Source organism: Rhodnius prolixus, unplaced genomic scaffold (genome assembly GCF_049639745.1).
Source record: "Rhodnius prolixus isolate KJV_2025 unplaced genomic scaffold, Rpr scaffold_7, whole genome shotgun sequence".
NCBI classification, from domain to species: Eukaryota; Metazoa; Arthropoda; class Insecta; order Hemiptera; family Reduviidae; genus Rhodnius; species Rhodnius prolixus.
In genome coordinates, this window is record NW_027411582.1 from 6912029 (window position 1) to 6939059 (window position 27031).

Below are 27031 nucleotides of genomic sequence, written 5' to 3' on the forward strand. Positions count from 1 at the left end.
GGCAAGCCGGGACTTCTTCTTATTCGCCGTTTGGCATTATGACAAATTTTTAAGGAATTCGGCCATGATGTGGATAATTCCCATTTTATGTATATAACGTTGAATCTTAAAATAAATATTCGTATGTAAGTTTTTGGGTGCAAGAGTGGGGGGCACCTTAGATTAATTTTTTTTTAAATTTAACATGTCAGTGAGGAGGGGAAAATAACATTAACAGGTTGTATTTTTGTGGGAATATAGATGCGAGTGCAGTCCTGTTAATATACTTGTTTCGAACTTGGAATTTTTACAATTTACTGTATTAATCTAATTGATAGTAAAGTAGCAACGAGTTATCTGTAACTCTCGATTCTTTGATCAATCAAAACACAAACGATTCCAATAACCACAATTGGAAACACTAAAAAGTAGGACCAACAGATGATAAAATAATTCACTTTGCCCAGGGTTGGTGATGCTGAGGAGGTAACATAACTGCATGGAAATGTTTGACGGCAACGAGGATTATTTAACCTTTTCATTGTGTAACATACTATTCGAAATGTAAACTCCTTAATAAACAACGTTTTATCAAATTAGTATGTATGCATTTATTTATTTTGTGTATTGGGCATGAACCTTGAAATAAATATCAGGCAATCTGAACGATGAAGAGGCGTGCATGTACACTGGGCCAAAAAAGTCTGTGAACACTAACCTAAATTTTATTACTTTTATTATTATCTTATTAGAAACTTCTTTTATTTTCAAATGAGATATACTATTCGATAGAGAGAAACCAGAGTTTTCATTTTATATTCAATCTTTTATTTTTGTTCAGCAGGAATATCACAATTAAATGTTTAACAAAACAACACCCCAAACGAATGCAAAAAAAGTCTGTGAACAGCTGTATAAATATGTAAAAACATTAAGATAACAAACAGAAAAACGATTGAATAAAGTTTCAAAGTTCTCTATTGTATTGTAGAAACCACTACAGTCAGTTTTGTGAATAAATAATCTAATTAGTTCATATTTAACCACTAATATGGAAGTTCCCAGACCAATTCGAGAACTTATTGTGACGTTGCGAAATGAAAGAAAAAGTATTCGAGAAATAGGGAAGATAGTTCAAAAAAACCCTTCAACGGTGCATAATATAATTAAAAAGTACGGAAATGTGATTAGTAGGCCACGCAGTGGACGGCCACCAAAACTTAATTCCTTTCATAAACGGCAAATTCTGAAGTCTGTTCGAGAAGAACCCAGGACAAGCGCTCAAAAAATCAGTCAAGAATTATCAAGTGGTTATGTGTAAGCGTAACACCACATACAATTAGAAATAAATTACATGAATACGATTATTGCGGTCGAGTCCCGAGGAAAAAACCTTTAATCAATAAAATAAATAGTAACCGCCGATTGGATTTCGCGAAAGAATATGTTTCTAAGCCTTCTAGTTTCTGGGAAACCGTAATCTTTTCAGATGAGTCGAAATTCAATGTATGTGGGTCTGATTGACGACAAAAAGTGTGGCAAAAAAGAAATGAAGCTATGAAAATGAAAAATATGAAGCCTACTTTTAAGCATGGGGGAGGCAACATTCTGGTGTGGGGTGCATGAGTGCTAAAGGAGTGGGCAAGTTAGATCTAATTAATGGTATGATGGACCAATATGTGTATGTGGATATATTAAGACGCAATTTAAAAGAAAATTCAAAAAAATTAGGGTTGGAGGGAACGTTTGTCTTCCAACAAGACAATGACCCGAAACATACCGCACCAAAAACTCGGGAATGGCTTTTAAATAATACACTCTGGCGCCTAAACACCCCTCCACAAATGCCAGACCTTAACCCAATAGAACATTTGTGGGATGAAATCAGCCGCGAAATAAATAAACGAGGAATAAGAAACCGTGAACAACTAAAAAACGCTATTTTAGAAGAGTGGGATAAAATTCCAACATTGACGACCACAAAATTATTAGGATCGATGAAAGCTCGTTTGTTGGAAGTGATTAGGAACATAGGAGGTCCTACAAGTTTTTAAAATTTATAATTCACGTACAATGTGTAACAATGATTTATTTCTGCAAAGTGTTCACAGACTTTTTTTGCATTCGTTTGGGGTGTTGTTTTGTTAAACATTTAATTGTGATATTCCTGCTGAACAAAAATAAAAGATTGAATATAAAATGAAAAACTCTGGTTTCTCTCTATCGAATAGTATATTTCATTTGAAAATAAAAGAAGTTTCTAATAAGATAATAATAAAAGTAATAAAATTTAGGTTAGTGTTCACAGACTTTTTTGGCCCAGTGTATGTGCAGTAATGTAACCTAGACAACGTGCTGTGATTAATCTTAGCCAAGATTTAAAAAAAAAAAAAAAAAATTAATGCAGAGTGCAAGGTGATGCACTATTCACGAAAACACACAAATCAACATTAGATTCACTACCAAATATGTTCTAATCTTACTTAAATAAATGCAATTCATTATTTTACCATGTGTAGCCATCGCTAGCTCTTTTTAAGGCGAAATAAAATTTCTTATCTGCTTGCTGTTCTAATAAACTTGGCATTATTACTTTAGGCGCGCTTAAAAGAGGATGTAGTCTGGAAAATTTCATCGAATTGACTCCAACATACGATTTCATGCGATTTGATTTCTTAAAATTGAAAGACTCTACACGCTAAGAATATTTTCTCACTAATAAAGAGAAAATTTATTGCATACAGCAAGAATGTTTTGAAATAAAGTGGAAATAAACTGACATTTTAGTAGAATAACACCAGCAGCGTGCAGCCTGCTCATCTTGAGAAGAGTATATTTCCATGGACTAAAGTCTGCGCAGCGGTTATACGCAGTTTAACATTTCATTTACTATTCAAACAAGCCACAGCTCTCCACTATATACTATTTATTTTGTGCAGAGAGCAATCTGATGGAGATATTGTACTACATTAAAATAAATTACAGTGGAACCACAATAGAAGAACAGAATAAACACAAAACTAAAAACACACACACACACAAAAATTAAATATACAACGCTGTGTTTTATGGAAGAGTAGATGATTACATCACATATGACTAATACTGGCTTCCTCTCTAAATACAGACACAAAAATGCAGGAGAAGCGCCGTCAGTGTGCATGAAGAGAACAGTGCAATGCTAAATGTTTGAAAAACTTTTATAATTCACGACATAAACCGCTCTGTAATACGTGACAGGTTTGTTATAATGTTAAGGATAAATTACGAGTTTAATCATGGCAAGAATTACTAATCGAATCTGATCCTAGAATGTATGAGGGTCTAAGGAAGAAAATGCTTTTTAGAATATTATTTACATCCTAGAATACTAACTCATATTATAATATTGTAGCATTCAGAAAAAATAGCATAAAGGGATTGAAAGAATTCTTAATAAACCAAACAGTGCTAAATTAGGTTTAAAGGAAAAAAAAAATTAGGCACTTCTTCTCGATAAAGGGTAACCCAGTTCAGGAAACACCTTTACAAGGACAAAACCTAGGGTTTTCTAGAAACTAGGGTTTCTGTCAGGTACAAAAACAAAAATCCTTCTTCTTTTTATGGCCTGTGTCTCTACCTGTGAATTTTGCGTCTTAAGAAGAACTTTAGCTATGGTCTTGTGGAAGACTCGTAGCTCAGCCTATTTCTCCAATCTATTCTACTCTGACTTTGGGATAAGGTTCAAATTGAGAGCAATACTCCGCAAAAGTGAAAAATTCCTTGGAAACAATACAATGATTTGCGAAAATCAACTTCCGTTCTGCTAAGTACTGCAAAACATCTTCCGTCATCAAATTAAGGTACACTTTTTCTCATACCTAATTCTAAAAAGAAAAAAAGGTTCTCTATTCAGTAAAAATTACAAGTCTGAAAGAAGAATGAAATAAGAATCTAGTTGTAAGCAAAAGATAACTGAGTTAGCGTTCACAATAGTTTATTTTTCTTCTAAGTAAAAGAAATATTACCTGATTTCCGCATTTCCTTTTATTTACAACTTGCAGAAAATAAATTTGGAATGTGCAACGGAAGACAAATGGCAGGCAACAAAACAGGATGTGCTTCTAATCAAAGAAATGGAAGGAAAATAAATGAACACAAACATTAAGCACAAACAAAACTCCTAAAGCCAGTGTTTGTGTTAGTTAATGATGAGTGTTATCAACAACAAATTGTCTGCCATCATATCTAGAACTCTCGAGAACACAGGAGGGCGCTTCGCCTTTGTGCGGCGGCGGAGAAGTTCTAGAGAGTCCTTGTAGACTGACCACCTTTCTACTAATCTACACATCACTCACTTACAACTACAAATTAACTACAGTGAAGCTAAAGTATACTAAAACTACATCGGTCTCATTACAAAGCTCTTTACAACAAGCAAGGGCATTAGCGTAGTTCTCTCTCTCAAGCTGCGCGCGGCCGCCAATCTTTTGTCAAAAACAACAGCAACAGCAACAAATCTTCCCAACTTCAACTTAACAACTCATATCAAACTGCTTCCCCTCTTAATTCTTCTTACAATGCTCTACATCTCCCACCTAAACGTTCATTCATTTTGATTAATTGTACAACTAAAGAAACACACATGCGTACTTCAATGAAAACTACACTTGCTTGTTTAATGAAAAACCGAAGCAATTAAAACAAGCAATTTCTGAAGTTTTTTAAAAAGAACTTGATTGAAAGTAATACTAGTAATGAAAGTAAGTGTTAAGTCCGAATATTGTACTAAATGGAAACCCCAACATAAATGTCCTTAATAGAATATTTTTATTTGAAATACGTTTTATAATTTCCTGTATCCTGAATACAAACATTAAAAACATAAAGAGCTTTTCTTCTGAGACATTTTGATGTAGGGGAGAGGGGCCACCTTTGAACAGTTTTTAATTTCTCGCCAAATATTTAAAACATTTATGATTGGTAATTTTCTCCATAGTTGTGGTGGTAGACCTGATGTATAATTGACAGAGTTTCCCCTTCGTTTTCATTGTTTGTAGAAGTCAGAATTGAGGAATGTTATATTTTGTAAGGTGGAAGTAAAATTTTTGTTGCAGAATTTGGAAGTGTATTGTGAAGATTGTAGTGGACAAGGTGTAAGTATTGTTAGTCCATATTAACATTTGGAATTCGTATTTTTAAATCTAATATTTACAAAAGTCTATTTGCTTGCAAAAAGTGTTGGATATTATATTTTCTTTTATGGAAGGAGAGGGAGGCACATCTCAACATCACCAGTTAAAATGTGCCACCCTACCAACCTGCAAGTTTGTGACTTTTTTTTTGGGGGGGGGGGTTTATTCGCAGAGAAGGGGAAAGTGGTTCAAACCTACATTAAGAAGCGCAACAAACCGAATATTTTGGTTCAAACTTCCTAAACCCATCACACTTCGGGAACTACGGTCCCTGAACTGAGTCATTCTTGATTTTTGAACTAGATTTCAGTGGTTTAAAAGAGAAAGTTATGTAGTGGTGAGAGAAATAACTGATAGAAGGTAGATTCAGAGTAAAGTAATATCATTTCTTTCTATTTTATATTGGGTTCAAAGCTACCCCACCAGTGGGGCAGATATTAACATTTGACACATTTTTAAATTTAAAAAATATAGACATGTATGTAAAATACCAACTGTTTATTGATATAGATCAGTTAAGACTTGAAAGTTGTAGAAAACAAAATAAAATGGTTCAATAATACGATTCTGTGCACTCTGTAACAGAAAATGTAAATTCTGTTCAAATGTGCCCCTTCTCCCCTAACATGCAATTGTTGATTAATGTTAGTTAAGAATTTAGTTAGAAGCTTGGGAATTTAGTTAGAGTGAGATCAAATTTTATATTTAAGATAAGAACCTTAGCGTAACAGTCTTTAATAGTTGCGTCATCACGCTTTTATTAACCAAGTTACTGGGAAAATCGATTTGTCTTCTACGTTCTCGATTTATCTCACTTTTATACACACAATTTGTCCCCCCTCCTGATGCTGTCCAACACAAAACTACCCCCACCCACTCAACAGAGAAAAGAAAAAGGAAAAACAAGTTCCCGAGTATTTCTTCATCATATCGCTCCCACTTAGTCTTTAAATGTCTCCGTGTAAAGAGGTTGTCGTTAAATGAGCGTGAAATTGAACCGAATTCTCCTCCCCCCCGTGGGCTCTGCTCTGTCCAGTGGACCGTGTCCCCCTAGCGATATGTCAAATCTAATCCGCTTGTATTAATGTCGCTGGTAGTATACACAGATCGATCGCTTATCCGTTTGGAAAAAAATAGAAATAAAAACTTCATCCAATGAACTCCCAGGGTGTACCTTTTCTTTTTCTACTTCATCTATCTGTATAATATCATTTCCTGCCCCGTACTTCTTCGTTTAGTACTTCAGCTGTGTACCATCAACTTGGCCAAATGGTTGTAGTTAGGTTTTCTAAACAACTTTATAGAAGTTTTCTACACTGTTACTATTATTAAAAGCTAAATGACTCAAAATAAAATAAAAACTACTATGACGTCAAACTGACGTAAATACTAGGCGCGCAATATCCCATAACCTATCCTTATTTCCTCCTCAAACTTTTAAAATAAAACTATCGATATAGAAAATTTCACCTAAAAAATATCCGCTTTAGTGGACACCTCTCTGAATTCGAAAAAAAGTTGCTTTTAGAAAATGAGTCAGAATGAATTGTAATATTTAAACGGAAGTACTATATCTACACGGATTTTCTTTAAAATTAGGTTCTCAATTGCATAAATTCGATTAAAGACGTTTCTGAAGTATCATTTAAAGCCTATGTACGATCTAAAATGAGATTGATACACGGAAATAGGAAAACCGGACGAAATCAGAAAAAGGGATGCGCACTACGACGGATATAATCATCGATGTTGCGCATGATCCTTTCAGTTTATGTGTATATATATATATATATAAACCGGAAACTATTTTTTTTTAAATGACACTTCTGATTGACAGTACATTAGAAGACACACTTTCGTCTTAAATGCCATTTAAGTGAACTGTGCGACCATACAATACTAACAGGAATTAAGTAAATAAACAAAATACCTATTGTGAAGAAAATCCGTGAAGTGAATCAAATAATTTTTTATGTAAACTGCAATAAAAGTTGGCAATAATTGAATATTAAGTTAGAACTTTAGAGGACTGAGATAAAAGCAGGTCGTGTGAGTGTTAGTGAACAGATCTTCCCCTTTCTTTCGAAGCCTTCAGCTGTTTTATTAAACTACAATAGCATTTATTATTATTATTATTATTTCAATAATGTAAAGAGTATGGGGGGGCTTAACTAAAAATAAGCTGCAGCAAAGAGTAATGCTTCTTGAAAAAAAAAAAAAATTATAAAGCAGACAAGGAGCTTTTTTTAAAAAAAAAGATCAGTTATTTTCCTAAGCCGGGGCCTCAGGGCATTATTTTGAAAAACTGCACATTGTTCAATCCTTCTTCTCTGAAAACTAGATCCTACTTTTACCTGTTAGCCTCTCCCACAGCTTGAGAAGTACTCAAAAAACTTTACTTTCTACTATTACCACAATAGGAACAGCTGTATACGCGCAGGTATAAGGTTAAACATATTAAATTTGAGACCATATTCACCGACACACTATACAAACTTGTATTGTTAAAGCTGTCATAACATAAAAAAGAACTCGAAGTTCTCTTTGAAATAAACAACAAAAAAGAATTGAAAATAATAATGGTTGTTATTGTTAGTATGAAATAATATTAACAAGAAAATTATTGAACAAATGGATTGGTTTATGAAACTTTAGTAAACATAATACGAGTGGAGAAACAAAATTATTATTTATTCATTTTACTTTCTCTAATTTGTCTAAAATTATTGCAAACGTGGGAAATTTTTACAAAAAAAAAAAAATCTAGAGTAAACAACCAAATGATTTGTCTTTCAATCTGCGGTCCATTGACCCAAACTAGGCCAAGTGCACATGTCCATGACTAAATCTGGCCTTATGTTTAATGTTAAAATGAACAGAGTGTTTCGAAGTAGATAGTTGATTGAGCCCATCCCTAGGGAGACTGTGATAGAAGAGACTTTAAACCCTGTATTGCAAAACCATAAACCAGAAGAAAAAAAAACAAAACCCAAAACCTTCTTCTTCTTCCATGGCGCTACAACCCAATGTGGGTCTCGGCCTCCTTCAACATTGTGCGCCAGTCCTCTCTATTTTGCGCTGCCAATTTCCAATTTCTTACTCCCAGCAGGGACCTCGCATCATTAGCCACACCATCTTATCCAACTCATTTTAGGCCTGCCTACTCTTCTCTTATCAAACATCTGTGCCTCAAGCACTTTTTTAGGGGTTTCGTCTCCGCCCATTCGGACGACATGACCAGCCCATCTAAGCCTGCCAATCTTAATAAATACTGAGCGAGGAGTCCGACAAGGCGACGGTCTGGGCATGTCTCTTATTCAATCTTGCACTGGACGGAGCAGTGCGCAGAGCAAATATCCAGCTTGAAGGCACTGTTTTCAATAAAAGCGTACAACTACTTGCGTACGCAGATGATATAGATTTGATAGGTAGATCCTTCAGTGCAGTCAAAGAAGCATTCATAAGTTTGGAGAAAGCTGCTCGTGATATAGGGACTGAGAGTTAATGAAGAAAAAACAAAATATATGTGTACCGAGACTGAGCTAGTTAATCAAATTACAGTAGCAGGACACACTTTTGAAGGAGTGGATAGTTTTGTGTATCTTGGAAGCCAGGTAGATCGCAACAATAACATCCAGTCCGAAATAAAAAGAAGAATTGTTGCGGCTAATAGGTGCTTTTTTTGGTTTACATAAATATATGAGTAGTAGGCTAATATCACGCACTTCCAAGATAAGGATATACAAGACACTTATCCGTCCTGTGTTGACCTATGCTTCGGAATGCTGGACTCTTACCAAAAGTGATGAGCAAAGTTTGCTAAGGTTCGAGAGAAAGATTCTCAGAAGGATCTTCGGGTTTGTTAAAGAGGGAGAGTCGTGGAGACTGCGATCAAATCAGGAGCTAAGCCTACTGTATAATGAGATGGACGTAGCACGATTTATTAAGATATTAAGATTAAGATTAAAACCCAAAACCGTTTTGGGCGAATTTAGGTCCAAAAAAAAAACAAACCTTTGCCCCTGAAACGTACAACAGTACCAAAAAAAACCTAAAGTTTACATTATCTTCGACTATTAATTCTTTAGATCACAATACTTCCACGTAAAGGAGTAAGAGAAAATTATTAATTTCACTTTTAATTATAGAGTTTCTTGAAAGTCAATGTTCTACACTAAATTATTTGGACTAAAAACAATGATATTTTAGACATCAAAAAAATTATTAAAAATAGAAAAAAATTCCTATCATAAAGTTAAGACACCGCCTGTCCACTAATTGCAGTCTAATTTAGATTAATTATTGCCTATTTCAGTTGCAGTAGTTTCTGTTTCAATAACAATACAGCTTATTCCCAACATTAATTCTAACTCTCACAATACAATGAACTGCTTAACAACTTAATATTCTTCTTCTTTACTAACATTTTTGAAAGAACATTTTTCATATACAGTTTTTTAGTAGCATAAAAAAAAAAATCATGCACATGGTTTTATTTTAACTTATGTTTAAGAAATACTTTTAAATATTTTGTTAAAAAGTAATTATGTGCGGTAAAAGTATGTGATTCTTCTCATTCAATAGATTTGGAATCTCTAATCCCAGAAGTATCTTATTAAGAAAAAGTACTTTAAAGCTCCACTGGGTCTAATAAAATAAATAATAACAGCACACAAATAAATACGTTTTCAAATAAATAATGAAAGCCAGTTTCAAATTTATGTATAAGCACATACAGAGTAAGCTATTGTACTGTTATGTTTATTTCAGTAACAGTACGTGCTTTTAAGAATCTTGTTCATTTAATATTCAGTGCTTATTACAGTAAGAACAATAACAATGGCCGATTAGTTTGTTGCTATTATTATGTATGAGAGTGTATATATAAAGTTACGGAGCTCTAGTATTTAAATTTATATATTATAAACTTATCTAAAATCTAAAAAAGTCCACTTTGTTTCCTTTCTGTCACACAGACAGATTTTCAGAATTTGTTCTGAAATACTATGTTTATTACCATCTTATTCCATTAAAGACATTGTAAAATGAAACTGAAGAAAAGTAAAGGTAATTTCTTTAAAAACAATAAATTTCAAAGATCAAAACTATTGGTAAATAGTTACTAAGAAAAAGTTGCAACTCAAAAAACATAGTTTTTCAAGAAATTCTTGTTACAAAAATAAATTTCACGTTTAACCTTTAATGATTTCAAGTAAATAATTTGACGAAATAAAGAATATAAACACAAAAGTGCATAAAGAACAAAGTTAAAATGAAAATAACACTATTTTTCCATAATAAAATTATTTAATAAGAATTGTTAATAAGAGTTGAGACTAAAAAAATCAAATAGTTACACGTTTACTCAACAGATGGCAGGCGTGTTCACTTTCTACAGTGTATAATTACAAGTTTAGACACCACATAATTTGCAATAACCTGGAATTTTAAAAGAAAATTAGGCCTTTTTTTTTGGTCATTAATTTTAACAAAAAGCTGTTGTCCTTATACTTGAAAGTATTTCTAAAATAAAGTGGAATAAAAGAAAATATTATTAATAATTTGTGACGAATAGACACTAGATGGGGCAAGAATTTAATAATTTAAATGCAAAAACGTATTTCATAATGACCTCATGCATGCACGTCATACTATAGATAAAAATAAACAAGGTAAACTGTTTCACATGCAACACAAACATTATTTAATCATAAATAAAAGCCTAACATATATAAAGAAATAAGCTTACTGTGAAAATTGGTAAAAGTAAGTTATTTTCAATCCTCAATTTCTAGAATTTCTATTCCTTGCAATGACATCAATTAGATTTTGCACATTTAAACATTTTCAATACTAAATACATTAGAATTTTTGTGAAAGAAAATGAATTTCAACCTTACAAAACGAATAAGCACGAACCGACCTAAAGTTCTCAACTAAGTGGAGAAGGTTACTACCAGCTGTTTTGATAACCATCGATACATGTACATCACTGCCAAAACAATCGATACAGATTTGATCAAAATTATGTTTTATTTTTTTTTTTACTGATAAGTTTTAACATTTTTACAATATACAAAATCTGTTGTGATCACTTAAAATAATTTTTTTTTACTTTTTTTTTTAAATAATTAAATTTTCTTGAGATTTTGAAATGTTTACTTAAAAAAAACCTGTTGATTTCAAAATTACGATAGTAAAATGATACTAATGAAGGAAGTATGGCGTCCTAGGTACCCAAAAACCACAATGAAAGTAATATTTCTTTAGAAAAAGTTAAGAACTTGAGGAATTAGCCCTACCTGCACATATCTTTTGATTTTATCCATTGTAGGATGCACATTTATTGTATCCTTGACCGGTTTCGGTATTTCAGCCATTCTCAGAGGCATCTTACTTAGAGATTTTGACTTCTCTAATGTTTCCGTCTCGCATGGATGGTGGATGTAAGTCCCCTAAACCGGTCAGCGATAAGCAAACGTATTGCAACGGATAAAATCAATGATATTAATCCAACATTGCTGAACAAACTATATTTCCAATAGAAACGTTCCAAAGATAACCTTGCAGGGGCTGTAAACTATTGCGATTACTGTTAGGATCACCGCAAGCGCATATTTTTCAGCAAAACTCCTTTGAATAAGAATTAGTTCATTAAGTGTGATGTAAGTAACAGATACTCGGTAAGTAGAACAAGGACAACTCTAGAGAGGGCGAATCCCATACTCTAATTGTAAATAATTAAATTAATATACCTTTAGAATGATTTAAATAATTTATTTCTTTTGACCAGGTAAGTTCAAAAGGGCAAGATAAAAAAAATAAATAGTTACAGTGGAAAAGAAAAGAAAAAGTAACTTCAGCTTTTTCAAGGTAAAAGCTGTTTGCTTTAAAAATTAAAAAAATAAATAAATTAAATTACAGCAAGTGGGAGGGAGGAGAGAGGCAGATGGAAGTTAAAGGAGAGAGGGAAATAAGAAAGTGGAATCAATCGTTTATTATAGTCCCGCCTAGTGAGGCGATTTGAGCCGTCTGAAAATTGATTTGTGATTGATTTTAGATTATAGACAAACGCGAGATGTTAAGGTTTTTAAAAGGCTGAACAGAGAGAGATAGATAAAAGAAGAGGATAGAAAAGATGGAAAGAGAGCGGTGGTCTTTAGATCGCCTAAGGGACTCTTCACCCGAGCCCAACAACGCCGCGTGTCTATTCACTAAAGGCGGGCAATATAATAATACGTTTGGTCACCCCGAACGGGCTGGAGTATGACCTTTGAAGGAGATATTACTTAGTGCACACCGACCGCTGGAGCCTCTGCAGATCGTTCCAGCAGGTCTTTGGTGTGTAAGTAACTAAAGCACACATTCTGTGTTAGCTGGTGCTTGGCTTATTCCATCATCCTGTCTGTACTAAATCATTTCGCTGGTTCTGCCATTTCACAGCAGATTTGTTCACTCCCCCTTTCATGATTTAAAACTCCCTTTTGGGTGTCCAAGAGGGGGTGTTCCGGTTTCTTTTTTTCGCAAATCTAAACCGGTTCATCGGAAGAGCCTGGTCTAGGGCTTTCAATTAAACATCTCCAGGTCATTGCCTCCTGAAGCTTTTGGGCAGTGTTCTCTCGTTACAGACAACTCTACCAAACACTGGACATTAAGGCTCCTGGAAAGAAGAAGAGCTCCCTGGAGTTCAAAACCAGCTAGTAGTCCTTAGATTAGATAGGAGCTTTTTACATCTCATGGACAATGTTATCTGTAACATGGGAACAATTTCCAGATGTTCAAGCGCCTAAATAAATAAACATACTTTGCTATCCCAGATTCTGAGGTTTTGCCAGATACTTTAAGGCTGGAAACATAGTGGAGTGGCAAGCAAAGCGAAGATAGAGCAACGCTATCTATAGAGAGAGTAGAGCAACGTGTTGTGACATGTTTGATTTCTTCGCTCGCATCGCGCTCAATTTTTAAAGGTTAAAATGGATATTGCTGCATTTATTGGTGTAGTTTTTTTAAAGAAACCTCCTGTGGGACCAATAGGATCCTCTACATCACAACCGATTTGTGTTGGATAAGGAATGGGACAGGATTAATGGGGTTAACATTGAAATTCGTCCTTTTCTTGATTAAAATGCCTTCATCACTGGTTAGTATGTAATCAAATGTTGGAATAGACATTCGAAAATATGTATGAAACTTGCCAGGATGCTCCCGAAGTTGTTTGGTACAAGTGATGGAATTCACCAAGTTCATGTCTAGTCCTGTTTATATCAAGGAACACTGCAGCCTCCTGCTACTAAGCTGCTGTAAATACCAAATTTTCAAGGAAGAATTTTCATATAGAAACAATTCCTCCATCTTGTTTCGTCGTAAGGAGAAACGTGACTAAACTCTTCACTATGTGCACGCGATTCTTTGCTCGTTGCTTGTCGGTCTCTTTGATTTGAAGCCAATATCATCTCGCCGCTTTGCTGGCCGTTCCACTAAGTTTCCAGCCTAATTTTGCAAGGATGCTGTTGAGTAAATGATCTCAAACAGCGTCATTGGAAGGGGAAGGGGGAATTGACCAGCGCTTTAACCTCCCCCAAAACAAGATGACGCAATCACAGATTAATATTAAAGTTTTGAAACTATTTCCACTAGTACGGGTGTTGTCCCGTCTCCTCTAGCCCTTTAGTTAAAAGGAAGGGATCTAACAATGACGGAATAGGGCCTCCTATAAATCATGAATATATTTCTACCAATTATGTAACAGTTTATTTATTTAAATTGCTTATTTCTTGTTACACGGATTCACCGCTTGTCCGGAAAGAAAAGGGACACTCCTAGATCATCTATGTAAATTTAAAATATAATCGACTAGTTCATTATGTTTCCTGTAAGTGGGGGAGGAGGTAAAAGATCGTCAATTTTTTTTTTAAAGTTTCTACCGGAAATAACAAAGAGGAAAATTTCAAAAGTACTTTTACTTAAATTTTCCAAACAGAAAGAAAAGTAGATCAGCGCCAAGTTTGCCAAGCAGTGAACTGTCTAATTAAACTCACTTTCCAGCTATTATTATTAGTTTATTAAACAGTTTGTTTTCCAAACAAGAATTGTTATTTCAACATGTTTACATTTACATTGCGCGTGGGAAAATATGTTATGCAGGTTTTGATTAGAGGAAAATCTTGGGTAATTAAAATGGGAAACCGGATATAGACGAAAAGGTTTCAAATTTGGAACTCATAAGGCTTCAAGAAAGTTAATATTCTAGTAGTATCCCTTTACTTTTCATAATTAACAATAATAAGACTTCCAATTACTTACACGAGTTTTGTAGTTTAATTAGCATTTTTTTTATTTCCCAAACGCCTGCAGGCACACTACACAGTCTAAAATCCTACAGGAAAATCCTGAATGCTCCATACTACATTTCTAACCTTACCATACACACTGACCTTCACATCCCTTTTGTAACCGATCTAATAAAGTCTCGCTACCGCAACTTTCACAGCCTCCTAGCTCTCTCCATCTTAATCCTCTTGTGCAACAACTCTCCTCTCCTAACCTTCCAAACAATCCTCCTCTTCGCTTGAAGCGGAAGTGGGCTAGGTACCTATTGATATGAGTGTAATATCCACCGAGAAAGAGTTCCATCAATGGGTTGTTGCTCTTATCACGACTTTCATGAGAACTTAATCCCAGTTTCATCAAATTTACTTGATGCAACATTTGTTGCAGTTGTTAATGTACTAATAAAGTGAAAAAAAAATAAAGAATTCGCATTTCTGTTTGATCGAATTCTTGTAATTTTTTTCAATCAAATTTATTATTATTTAAAATTGTGAGAAAAATGGCACAACTGTTCAACTCATTTTCTGGATATATTGCAAAGGTGAAAGGTGAAGGACTAGAATGAAACTACTCATTCTACTTGAAATCACATTTTAAAGGAAAACTACACCTATTCTTCCCTCAGAATCGACTAGAGAAGCTTTTCCAGATTATTATTTTATATACAATATATGTAACAGATCTACATCCGTACATTGAGCGAAAATTTAAAAAAACTGAGAATAATTAGGTAAACTGGAAAAGGTGAAAATTATCCAAAGAGTAAAATCTGAACAAAAAGCTTTTCTTATTTTCATAGTTAAAAAAAAAGAAAAAGTTATTTTGTCACAGTGGAGCCCAAAATGGATGAATTACTGCTGTAAAATCTTTAAAAAAATTTTTTTGGCTACAATCAGCGCGTTGGCGCTATAAGTAACAGTGATAACAGTAAGAACAAATAACAGAAGAATACGAGTGGAGAAGTTACCCAGCGGTAACACTCCAAAATAGGCTATTTAGTCGCTCTCTTCACTTGAGAGGAGATCACGAGGCCACACTGTCTCTTAAGGCGTCTTGTCCCCGGGTTATCAGAAAGAGTTCTAGAAGAAAGATTTTTGTGCTAGAGAATTTATATGAGATTGCAGGTTGAAGTGGAGTTTTCTGTATCGTGTTTTCAGCGACTTCGGCGATAAAAGGAATGGTTAAGGTCAGTGTGTATAGTCCTAGGTTGGGCGACATAAAATGGAGCGTTTACAATAGTTCCAAGTATTTTAGATTGTAGAGATTGAATCCTTTGGAGATTGGAGCGTTTGGTTGAACCCCACAGCTCTATTCCATACGCCCAGATGGGTTTTCAAAATAGAAGTATAAATCAGTCTTTTTGTTGTCCAGAGAGAGTTTTGATCTATCGTCTAAGAGTCTTTTAAATAGTCGATAGCGTCTGTTTAGTTCTGTTCTTTCAAGTCTAGTGTGGGGGTTCCAAGAAAGTCTTCGGGTCTAAGTAAAGCCCAAGGTTTTGAAAATTAAAAAAAAAAAAACGCAAAAAAAATTAGCGAAGCTATAAATCTAATCGTTGCAATCTTAAAATGATACTTCAATAAAATAAACCTGTGGAAGGTAATTTAATCTGAACTTCAATAAAACCTATTTTTAAGGAAGGTGGATTACAATAAAAAAAAAATAATAATAAAACATCAACGAAGCTGCCGCGATATCCGGTGAGTAGAAAACAAGATATTCTAATGTAATACGAGATGCTGCTATAAAAGAAAAGAGAGATTTCAGTGTTTATCTGGGCAGAAAATATTTGAGACAGCGAGAAACAAAAAGTTTCTACTAGAGCTGGTTATCTTAGTTTTTTTTGGGGGGAGGGGAGGGGTAAAGATATTATTTATAGCTTGAGACAATCCATAACTGCTCAGAGCTTTCATTTTGAATATTAATCTAATGCAGTCTTGTAGCCTAATCAGGCGGCTATAACACATTCACGGCGAAACACAAGCTCGCCGGCTTGTGACAACAGGTTGGCAAGTCTGCTTGTCTATAAAGCTATTTTCCGGTTCATTGCAGTAATGTCGGCCTTATGGTAAACGATGTAAATCTAAACTGGTTGCAATTTTTTGATAGCAGGCTTTCCTAATAATCAACTATGACAATCATAAATGCCAAATAATTTTTTGTAAAGGAAAAAATAATATGTTAAATCAATAACACAAATACTTCCACCGCATTGTTTAAAAGTAGTAAAGCTTAAGCTTCCAGAGGGCTAATCAATCTCCTAGGAATAATAGCCGCCTGGCTGAGAGTTGGCCATCAGGATTCATCATCAGAACATCTGGGAAGGATGATTAGGGGGAGGAAAGCTAGCATATGGTTCACCAAGATATCTCTTACAGTGGACATGTTGTACATATAAACAAGAAAGATGCTGCGTCAGACGGTTGTCTGAACTAAAAATGTTATCTCCGGAATTCTTACGCGTAACATGGCCAGAGCAACTTCTATTTAGAAAGAATGAGAGCAAAGTCGGGCTGTTCTTGTCTCAGGCCTGTTCTTGTTACAAAATATACTCCGGATATAATAAGATTAAGAGTTGAAACGATTCAAAGAGGAAGTCATATTCACAATAACCACTTAAATCGATCTCTGAACTTACGATGAAATCAGCCAAGAAGATCCGAGTCTGCCCAGTTAACTTATAAATCATTCTTGATTAGAGATTATAGAGCCGGAAGAGATAGCCATGAGACATTCGTCAACTTTACATTAAAGATCCATTAAAACGGAAGTACAAGACACTAACTAAACGTGCGTGTCCAATATTCAAAAGAAGCCCGTTAAATAGAATTGTACTTCACTAAGTGAACATCAACCACGCATGTCGTAATACAGTCAACTGTGACAATTGATCTAAAGAAATCGAAATCAACAAGATGATGTGTGTTTCTCAATACAATACTCAAAAAAAGGTTGAGCTCATAGATCATTATAAATTAAAATACAAAAACAAAATACAAAATAGATAAGTTATAATAAGGTAACGTCAGTATTTTATAATTTAAATTAGTTAAGTCAAACGCCAGACAACAGTATGTCCGAATCAGAGATGGAAGTTCCACCCACACAGTTCTAAAATAACAATAATAATAGTTAGTTATACAAAACTTAAGCTCTGCAGCTTGAAAAGCTTAGCTAATATCTTGAAACCTACTCAGGTAACATTGGTGTTGAGTGAGAAGTGGTTTTCATTAAAAACAACACTACAAAACTCTATTGTAGCAAAGAGAGTGGAGATTACATCATCTCAGAAACTATTTTGTATAACTTTTAAACTAGTGTCCAAACAAGATATTCTGTTATAATAAAAGAACTTTTAGGATTCATTTTAGATTTTGTAAACATTAAACCGTAAACTATGATATTAAAATTGTTTGATTTGGTGGTTATCGCCCACACGTAGAGTAGACTAATGTTCCAAAATAGTTGTGTTGACAGGTGATAGTTTAGAGAAAAAAAAGCAAAAACAAAAAAAAAAGACGTATCAAAGTTCTTGGCATTATAAAAACCGGATCTGAACTTTACAACATTCTACGCAATTATCAAAGGAAATTAGAATTTGCCCTAAAACAAAATAATGATACTATTGAAGGAAGTAGATTCTTCTCCCTACCCGCAGAACCCCACTATTCAAGTACAAATAACTTGGTGATTTCCGTATTGCATAATCATATTCTGGTTGACTGGATATCCCTTCCTTCCGCCAAAAAAAATTTGGTTAAACCGTTTAATATTTATAAAAATTTATGGTATTAAGAACTGTACTGTATCCTGAACAGGCACATTAGAGTAGAGCTAAATTTCAGCTCTCTCACTCTAAGAATCCCGAAAAGACAAAACTTTCCCTGAATGAACACTTCAAATAAGGGTAATTAGATATAAAGGTGTTTTTATGATAAACGCTATCAAAACAATCTATAAAAAGCTAAAGAATTTATTGAGTAAAGTGAGGCATTTCCGGTCTATCGACTTTAAATTAAGAATCTTACTTATTATGTATATCCTGTTTGTAATGTGCCCAGGTGATTATACTTAAAATTCATTTAGAAGGGAAGTTTTAACCCCCAGTCCACCCATAAAACTGCCATGGGACCTCTCAGAGCTGTTATTTCCGACCAAAAACTCTCAGAATTAACATCCGGTCCAACCTTTTTCTTGCGAGAATAAGAGAATGGAGCACAATATAACAGCTATTATTTTTATCATTAATTCAGTCCTAAAATAATTAGCTTGTATCCTGTTTTAATAACCTGGAAGTCTACTTATTTATAAAGGATTAAGGAAATTTTAAAGAAATTAGAAAACCTAATTAAGGAAAAACGAATATTGATCAGAATTTCCACTGAAAGCTTTCACAATAACATACCTAAGTTTTAAAAGCCTGGGGGTGAATATTGATAAAAGAGGGATGCAGTTCTGGAAGCGTCCGGAAGGGTGGGTCCCAATCCCAATTATCCTAAATAAGTGTTAAGTAGGATTATTTTAAATTTTCCAGGAATTTAAGAAAGAGGGTTCCTCTAATGGAATTGAGGCAATCACCTCTTCAGTCTAGACGCAGCACAAGAAGCAACATCCGCTTTTATGTCTTGATTCTTTATCTCAGGGGGCCATATTCAAATTTACGCAAATTGCGGGCCACCTGGAATGGTATTAATTCTTGAAACAAATTTAAGTATCCTAAATCTAGTCCCAAGAAGTGGCTAGTTGGAACTTACAAGCTTTTTCTTGCTTACCACTCATCAAGTAAAGTCTCCAAGAAAAGCTGACTCAAAAACAGGACGCCAGATTTTCCTGAATACCAAAGGAGGAGGAAAAACTATCAGAAAATTCAAGCATGACATTCCGGCTTACGCTGCATCTCCGCGATGATGAAAAGCTGCATTCGGATCAGCATTAGCCAATCGGAAGTGTTGCTCATTTGCACCGTTTTTCCTCCCACAAATGCCTTATAAATTACAGGTTGTTCTTTTTTCTAAACTTCATATAAATATCACCACTTTTCGGAGTGGGACTTCCACTTCTTCCGGTGCTCTTCTAAAATCCACTGATCTGACACCTAATTACCGTAATTGGACGTAAAGTCCCGCCTGAAAATATTCTATATTTTTTTACTTCCGTTTTTACACAGCCGGTAAGATTCGTTTTGAATACAAAGTTCCCTTCCGCGCAACCTTCCCAGGGAACCAGTAATCGAGACGGTATTCTCCAAATCACTCTGAAGACGACTACTATAAAGTGGATCTAGAGGCTTCCAATAAAGGGATGTTTCCCAAGGAAGTAGTCGGATCTGGGCAGGGCCAGCTCTACTTGCATTTCCGGTAGCATAAACTGGTGTAATGTTTAAAAGATTTCCTTCTCTAGAATCGAAATAACCTTTAACTGATTTTATCTAATAAAGATGTAACTTGAAGGCTTAGGCAACAAACAACAAATCTCAGACATCTTGTATGCTGGAGACAACTATTATCGCAACGTTCTCAAAAACCCAAAAATTAACAACGGAACAGCGAAGGACAGAGTAATACAATTTTAAAAATAAAAATTAATCGTATATTTTATAAAAACTAGGCAAAAATACCAATCGATTTATTGTTTTAGTTATTTATTGTGCACGAAAACGATGGTGATAAAACCAATCGCCCGCATGGTTTAATCATTTCGTTTCCGTTATGTAATGTTCACAGGATATCCTTTCCAGCAACCTCTCTGTGCGAGGTAAACCCATCTTTCACCCGCCAAATTGATAATGTTATCATTGTTATGGAAACTCAATTCTCTGGCAGCAATCACAGTAAATCTGGACGCCATTGTTTTGTATTATTGTATTTTGTAATGTCACTGGGATGACTGAGCGGGAATGAGGTAGGAAATAGTCTTTAGTATAAAATGACTATAATAAGACAAATGACTAATAGCTAGAACTGACATAGCAATTCCTTTTACTACAATAATTATTCACGATTCTTGTAAGATCATTTTCATCAAATTCCAAATATGAAACAAAAGTAACTTGCTAACATGCAGTATGATACTCTTCAACTTATGAAAAGAAAGCGTCCTCCATCCTACCCACAGAATTGATATCTGTATACTCCAGTTCTACCTAGCACTTCCTCAGAAGAATGCCAAGTATTCCTGATACAGTAGCCTAAATAATGGTACATCGTTTTCTCAACTTTCAAAGCATAATTGCTACAACCACTTTCTTATCTATTTTAAGTAGATAACAGACCCACCCTTTTATCAGCCAACCAACATTCCAAAATTCTTATTTGAATCCTACTATGCAAAAGAAAGGAGTTCTAGAGTTAGCTCTAAAATTGTAGCAATATTTCTGAGTTTGGTAGAATTGAGTTATGATGATGTGCAACATAATCAAGATACATTTCGTCATCAAGTGGTCTTTAAAAGAACAGGTGTTCTACGGGAGGATCAGGTGGAAAAGAGGAGTGGCTAAAAGTGAGGCGAAAATAAGAAGGAAAAAAGCCCCACTCATTGGCCAGTTGGATTAACTTGGACAAATAAAAAAGTGACCGTGGAATTTCCAGCCAATCAGAGAGAGCGAGACAGAGAACTAATCTAAGCACATATTCATGTATAAGAAGACGAAGAAGAAGAACAACTGGAAGGTTATTTAAAGGTTCATTATATAGGATAACCTTCAAAAACCCCTATTGAGCGAATCAAGTAAGCCCTTGGTTATCAAACATTTTTATCCTTTTAAAAGGAGAGGGTAAGATGGACGTGACATTGTCTCATCACTTTGACATAATTCCATGTAAAGATTGTGTGTCTGTCCGTCTATCGAACTGTCCATCTATCTATCTATCTATCGTTCATTCTCCTGTAAAACAAACTCTTCCAGACTTAGTCTATCGTTCAACCTTGATAAGAAATCTCTTCTCTATTATCTCAAGTTAAGTAACTGGTACAGCCGGGAGCTTGATGGATGTGTGACTATAATCAACAATGGAGAAAACTGTCCGTCTATCTGTACGCAGAACTTTACAATCAATAGTCTAAGAGAACAAGTTTTAACTCTGCATTTGATGTTTGGTATCCATTATAATGAACAGTTTTCAAAACTTGTTCTACCTATAACTAAGTATTATATTATGCCATCGCAATTTAAAGCAAAAATGGTTCTTTCAAAACCAGGTGGACACCCTTTGAATAGAAACAAGTGCTGCGCTCCCTATTCTATCACTCTACCAGAAATTGTTAATAAGGTAGAAGCCTGAGAAATAGATAAAAGAAAACGTCACCTCCCTGTGAAGGTTTTATAACCAGTATTATAACCTTCCTTAATTATGCCTACTAGATCCTCCGTTCAGCGAGAAAATTCTTACAAATTCTAGCACGCTACACTCAATACTGTTGCAGTAAATAATTACTTCAGCGACTTCATTTTCTGTGAAAAACTAAATTTTCCAATTAACGTAATAGACCAATGTTAATTTAGTGAACTAGTTTATGTATTTTGAGAGCTATAAGGTACTTGATTAATATATACTCGTATATATAATATCCTAATAACATATAAAAGCTAATAATGTGTAGCGGTTGCACAGTTTACGCTGGTGTAAGCGTTTTGCTCATGTGGCGTAGTGGCATAGTTTAAAGTTTCATAATTTAACAGGTAAACATCCGGTTACTGCCGGAATATACACAAATAATTATCTATTGTGTCCAAACTTGGTAACATCCATCACTTCACTTCAGTCCATTATTTTACGATATGTTGAAGCATCATTGTATTCAAGTTTTAGAACTTAAATTTTCAATGTAACAGTGAAACTTCGTGAAACTTTGAAGAAAACAAAATGTTTTGTGAGGAAACTGTGAAAGCTTTAATTATTTTCTCAAAAACCTATTTAGAAAACCTAAAGATAAGTTTATTCTTCTTCACGAGGCTTAACGTTCAATTTCCGATTAGGTGACGTGAACGGAAGTTCATAATTTACTATAGACAATTTTTTGTAACAAATAAAAAGTAGTCTTACGCGTAAAGGTTAGTTTCCACCCTTTACGGATTCCATTTATGGGGTATTGGACATTCAGGTCTCATATTCAGCTTTCGGGTATTGCTCGACAGATACTATAAAAAATGACCCAACATAATAGGTGGCCAAAAACCCACCGAGACTATGAATAAATCCATGAAGACGAATGCTGGGCAAAGCCGTCCATTACTAGAAGATGCCACACCCAGACTTGTGTCCTAAAGGAGAACAGCACGTAGAACGGAGCCTAACTAAATGGTACTAAATATCTCTAACCTAGGAGAACTAGGCTAAAAGTATCCTAGATGAAAGAGGGTTTCCTTTCTCCAAGTCTTCTGCAACAATCCAGCACCAACTTGGAACACACAGGAATTTAGCGCAAAAAGCACTGGTTTTCGGGAAAATAGAATGGCATTTAACTAGGGAGCATAATCATGCTCAATGAACTTCAATGGAGCCTTCTTCTTTTCACTAAAAGTAACTTTTAAAAATAAAAGATGTGGAAAACGTTTTTCTTCTTTGCTGTACAACCAAACTACCATCAAAACTGGGAGAAAACAACGCAGCCAAACAACACGGCCCACTAAATCCATAAACTTTCTCCTAACTAAATGTTATGGATACACTTTCTCTGCGTTATTCTGTTATTTCCTCTTAACTACGACCATCAAGTGATTTTCAAAAGGGGGGAAAAAGGAAAATCTTAAAAAGTTTTTCCAGATTTTTAGAATTGTTTTTCTATTTCCACAGACTTTTCTCCACTACTTCCCAACAAAGAACTGTACAAATGATGTAAATAATAAAAACTTTCCCAATACATATCCTGTTTGAGTGTAACTAGGCTAGACGAGATGGCGGCGAGAGAGAGCTACCTATTTCCTAGTAAGTCACAGAGGAGAAGCACGAAATCTATTACGTAAACGGCTAAATCTATTTCCAGTGCCACTCTAATAGAACACTCTAAACCGTCACTTTTCTACTTTCCTCGACTTCCGCTGATAAAAACCTACTTTAAATACACTTATACACAAACAGGGGTCTAAAGTAAAGATGGGAGTTCCTTATATAACATTTAGCAACACTCCAAATTGACTTTTACTTACTTCTATTATTATTATTCCATCTGTGGAGCTGGCGCCAATAAATATTGCGGTACAGTGTTTGATTTCCGGTCTAGGACTTGGATTTTATTTAATGGTTAATACAGGGGATACATTTAAGTATGTTTGCTAGTCGCCTCCAGTCCGCGACACCTAACTTGATAGTTGGACTTAAAGCTCGCCTGAAAAAATAGGCATTACTTGACGTACTCATCTGTGGGTAGGGAGTACCTTCCTCTGTGGCCATTGAGTTGCTACAAAGAGAAGTAACTGCAACACAGTGTTTACTACAAAACATTCTGATTTGTATTTGAGCCATTTAACAATGCATTAAGTCTTTGTATGCTGCCAAGATCTTCCGACTATAATGGGAGACCTACAAGTAACTGGGAACTTTAGTGACCAAAGTCCAAAATATCAGAGCCGAGAAGAGGCTAGCAGTTGTTGTTAAACCTAGAATAACTGTTAAGGGTTTATGTCCCCTTTTTGGATCTATAGACGAAACCTCCCCTACTAAAGAGGTTGAGGATTTTCCCAACTAGTTCTTTTTGCTCTACTATCTCCTTTGGTCTCAAAGATCCAAAGGTTTCGTAGCGCAACCACTCGATTGCCAACACAATCGAACAAGCGGAGAGACCGTTTCCTCCTCTTCCTGACACAATCTGCACACAATGGTTCCGAGTTCTAATAAGCCCCCCCCACCTTGTACCTGATAGCGTAAAGCTAAGTCAGTCAGGCACGTTTCAAGAAACTTGTTCTCCGTATTGTGATTTCCGCAACTAGTGGGAAATCTGAGAAAAATCCACATGGTCTACGAACTGATGTGGAAGAACAGTAGCGTGAAGTGGAGGACCTGACGGCTAGAATGAAGCTGGCAATCTTGAGATGGGGGATGTGGTCACCTGATAAGCCTAATTTAAACCTAAGCGAGTAACAACAGAGTTTCAGCAAACGACTTAACAGAGAGTACGAGATTGGCTCTAAAAACTTTAAGATTCCAAACATTCGAAGCAATTCTAATACTAATTCCTTTTGCTCTTCATTTTCCTGTCTCATAAACATCCTTTGAGTTTGCGATTAACTAAAAGTGGTATCAATAAACAATCCACAGGAGGGGGGAAGGAAGTCCATCAAGCCGAACATCCTGTTATCCTTTATTTTCATTCAAAGGTAAACTTGTTTTTCTGTTGCAGTTATTAGAGATAGAAAACTAGATAAGAGATGTGGTTCCCTCATATAAGGGCAACTTGAACTAAGGCATTTAAAAAAAAAGGGGCAATTGGAAGGGGAAACCACTTTAAAAGGGGTTTAATAAAGCTTATGAAAGTTCTTTTGAAAGCCACTTCAATCAACAACAATCTTCGTCTTTAAAATCAAGTTTTATTAATATAGATTAAACGATTTAGGCAAGCAAGTTGGAAAATCTAATAATAAGAATAAGGTTATTAATAAGCGGAATTTTGAAGGAAATGCATGAGTTAGTAGGGTCAGATTTTGAACTTAAGGGGATCTTTAAAAACGGATAGTACTTCCGATAAAGACTTTATTTCAAAGTAGACACGTTCACAGCATTTAAATGATTAAAAAAAAAAAATCCTCACGATATAACGAGATATATTCCCATATTTGGCAGCAATTTATTAGATTCATTCTTAAATATTGTCACAGACCAATTTCAGGTTTCAGGTTCTTGATAAACAGTGTGGATATTGCTGAAAGTGTATTTAAGCACAGTCCCAAATACACAATCAACGTGAATGTGTATATCTAATGGGAGTACACCCTGTAAACACAAACATGGCTGGTGGTCTAAACGTACGTAGAATGAAAATGCAAACTCACGGTTGAATAGATTTTGAACAAACAGTAAAATTGCTGAAGACTAAAAAAGTCATGTTCAATAACTTGAACATTTAAAACAATTACAATTAAAAGAGAAATTAAATTTTACAAAAAGTAACCTTTTTTTCCCCTTTTTTGGGGGGGCTGTTTGCTTCTCCCACTTTGCTAATTTTAATCAGGCCAACCAAAGTTAATTTAAAGTCCAACAAAGGGTACAGCTGGGAAACCACATGGTTAACTGGTGGGTAGAAGGGATTGGCAAGAGGAAACCCACAATGACACAGAGTTAGGAATAGACAGTGTTAACTCAGGTGGTGCGCGAATAACCGCAGTTATTCACCCATCAGTTCTGTAAAGAACTGAACTGAATATTCTCTACATTTTAGAATTTATTATTGAACTTAGAATTATGATTATTTACTGGTTTATGAATGACCTTCAACAAAAAAAACTAATTCAAAATATGAAAACAACCCATAAGTTTTCGAAAACGAACAAGAAATACGATCAAGTATGCACATCATTATATTGGACCCACAGACCCAGGCGCCACGGTAGCCGAGCGGTTAGAGGCGAGACCTGTAAAGTTAATATGGATTGTGGTACCTGGGTTCGATTCCCTGTCACTAGGCCTTGGATTTTATATAAAGTTTAATACAAGAAATTTACAGTAAAGTATGTTTGCTAGTTGCCTCCGTCAGCGACACCCTAATTGGTAGTTGGACGTAAAGCCCGCCTGAAAAAATAGACAATTACATACTTTACTTTTTGGTGTACCACAGACCAAGATCTAATCCGCAAGCTTCAGTGAATAATGTCTATCTCTTGAGCTTTGCTCTCCACCGACAAAAAACTCCCAGGAGCAAAAGGTCATCCTGAAAGTTAGCTACGTCACGAATGCAATCACGATTTTCTCCTTTCTTGAAAAGTCACCGGAATTTTCCAGTAAAGGAGAGTTTCCCAGCCGATCGCTCTTCGTCCAATTTATTCCTGTTAAGCGGAGACGAGCTTTCCTTAAAAACGGTGACGAAGTCATAATTCTAGTGCCGGTGCACAGCTCTTTCTTAGTCGCCCAATGTCCACAAAACTGATCTCGGAACGACTTCCTTGATTAAAAGACTACCATTTTAAGAAAAGAAAAAAAAGCAAGAAGAAAAAAAATCTACCTGAACCAGTTCTGACTAGGGTGGTTGATGAAGAGGAAGTGGCTCCAAGACCGGGCAACTTCTTCCAAAATGAATGCGGTGTTTTCTTTTTGGCAGATGAATGCGGCCGCCCCAGGCTGTTTGTGCCCGTTGAACTACTGGAGAATCCAGAATCCACTGAACAGGCGGCCGGTGACATTAACGCTTCAGTGGTGAGCTCAGACTGTTGGCCAGGTACTGGAGGTGGCATTAGCATCGCTTCCATTGAGAGATTCAGTTCACCAAGTACCTGCAAAAAAAAAAAAAAAAATACAAAGAAAATTAAAGGAAAAAACAAAACTAGGTTACAATTAAAGAATATCAAGATCTTTTTGACTTAATAAAGTAGAGGAGGTTACAGTAACAAGTTGGCCAACATCACT

The 27031-nt window shown here is 35.2% G+C and overlaps 1 protein-coding gene across 9 annotated transcripts in view; it reads right to left on the minus strand.

The window, feature by feature from the left end:
* The window catches only part of LOC141446851 (rho guanine nucleotide exchange factor 10-like), a 518303-nt gene that overhangs the window by 15536 nt on the left and 475736 nt on the right, over positions 1-27031 (minus strand). For 8 of the 9 annotated variants that reach the window (XM_074113739.1, XM_074113735.1, XM_074113736.1 and 5 more), the window contains one exon: positions 26631-26898. In XM_074113739.1, the coding sequence (XP_073969840.1) occupies positions 26631-26898 (268 nt within the window). Of the gene's footprint in view, positions 1-2759; positions 2893-26630; positions 26899-27031 lie in introns of those variants that run through there. The other variant, XM_074113744.1, reaches the window with a different exon arrangement.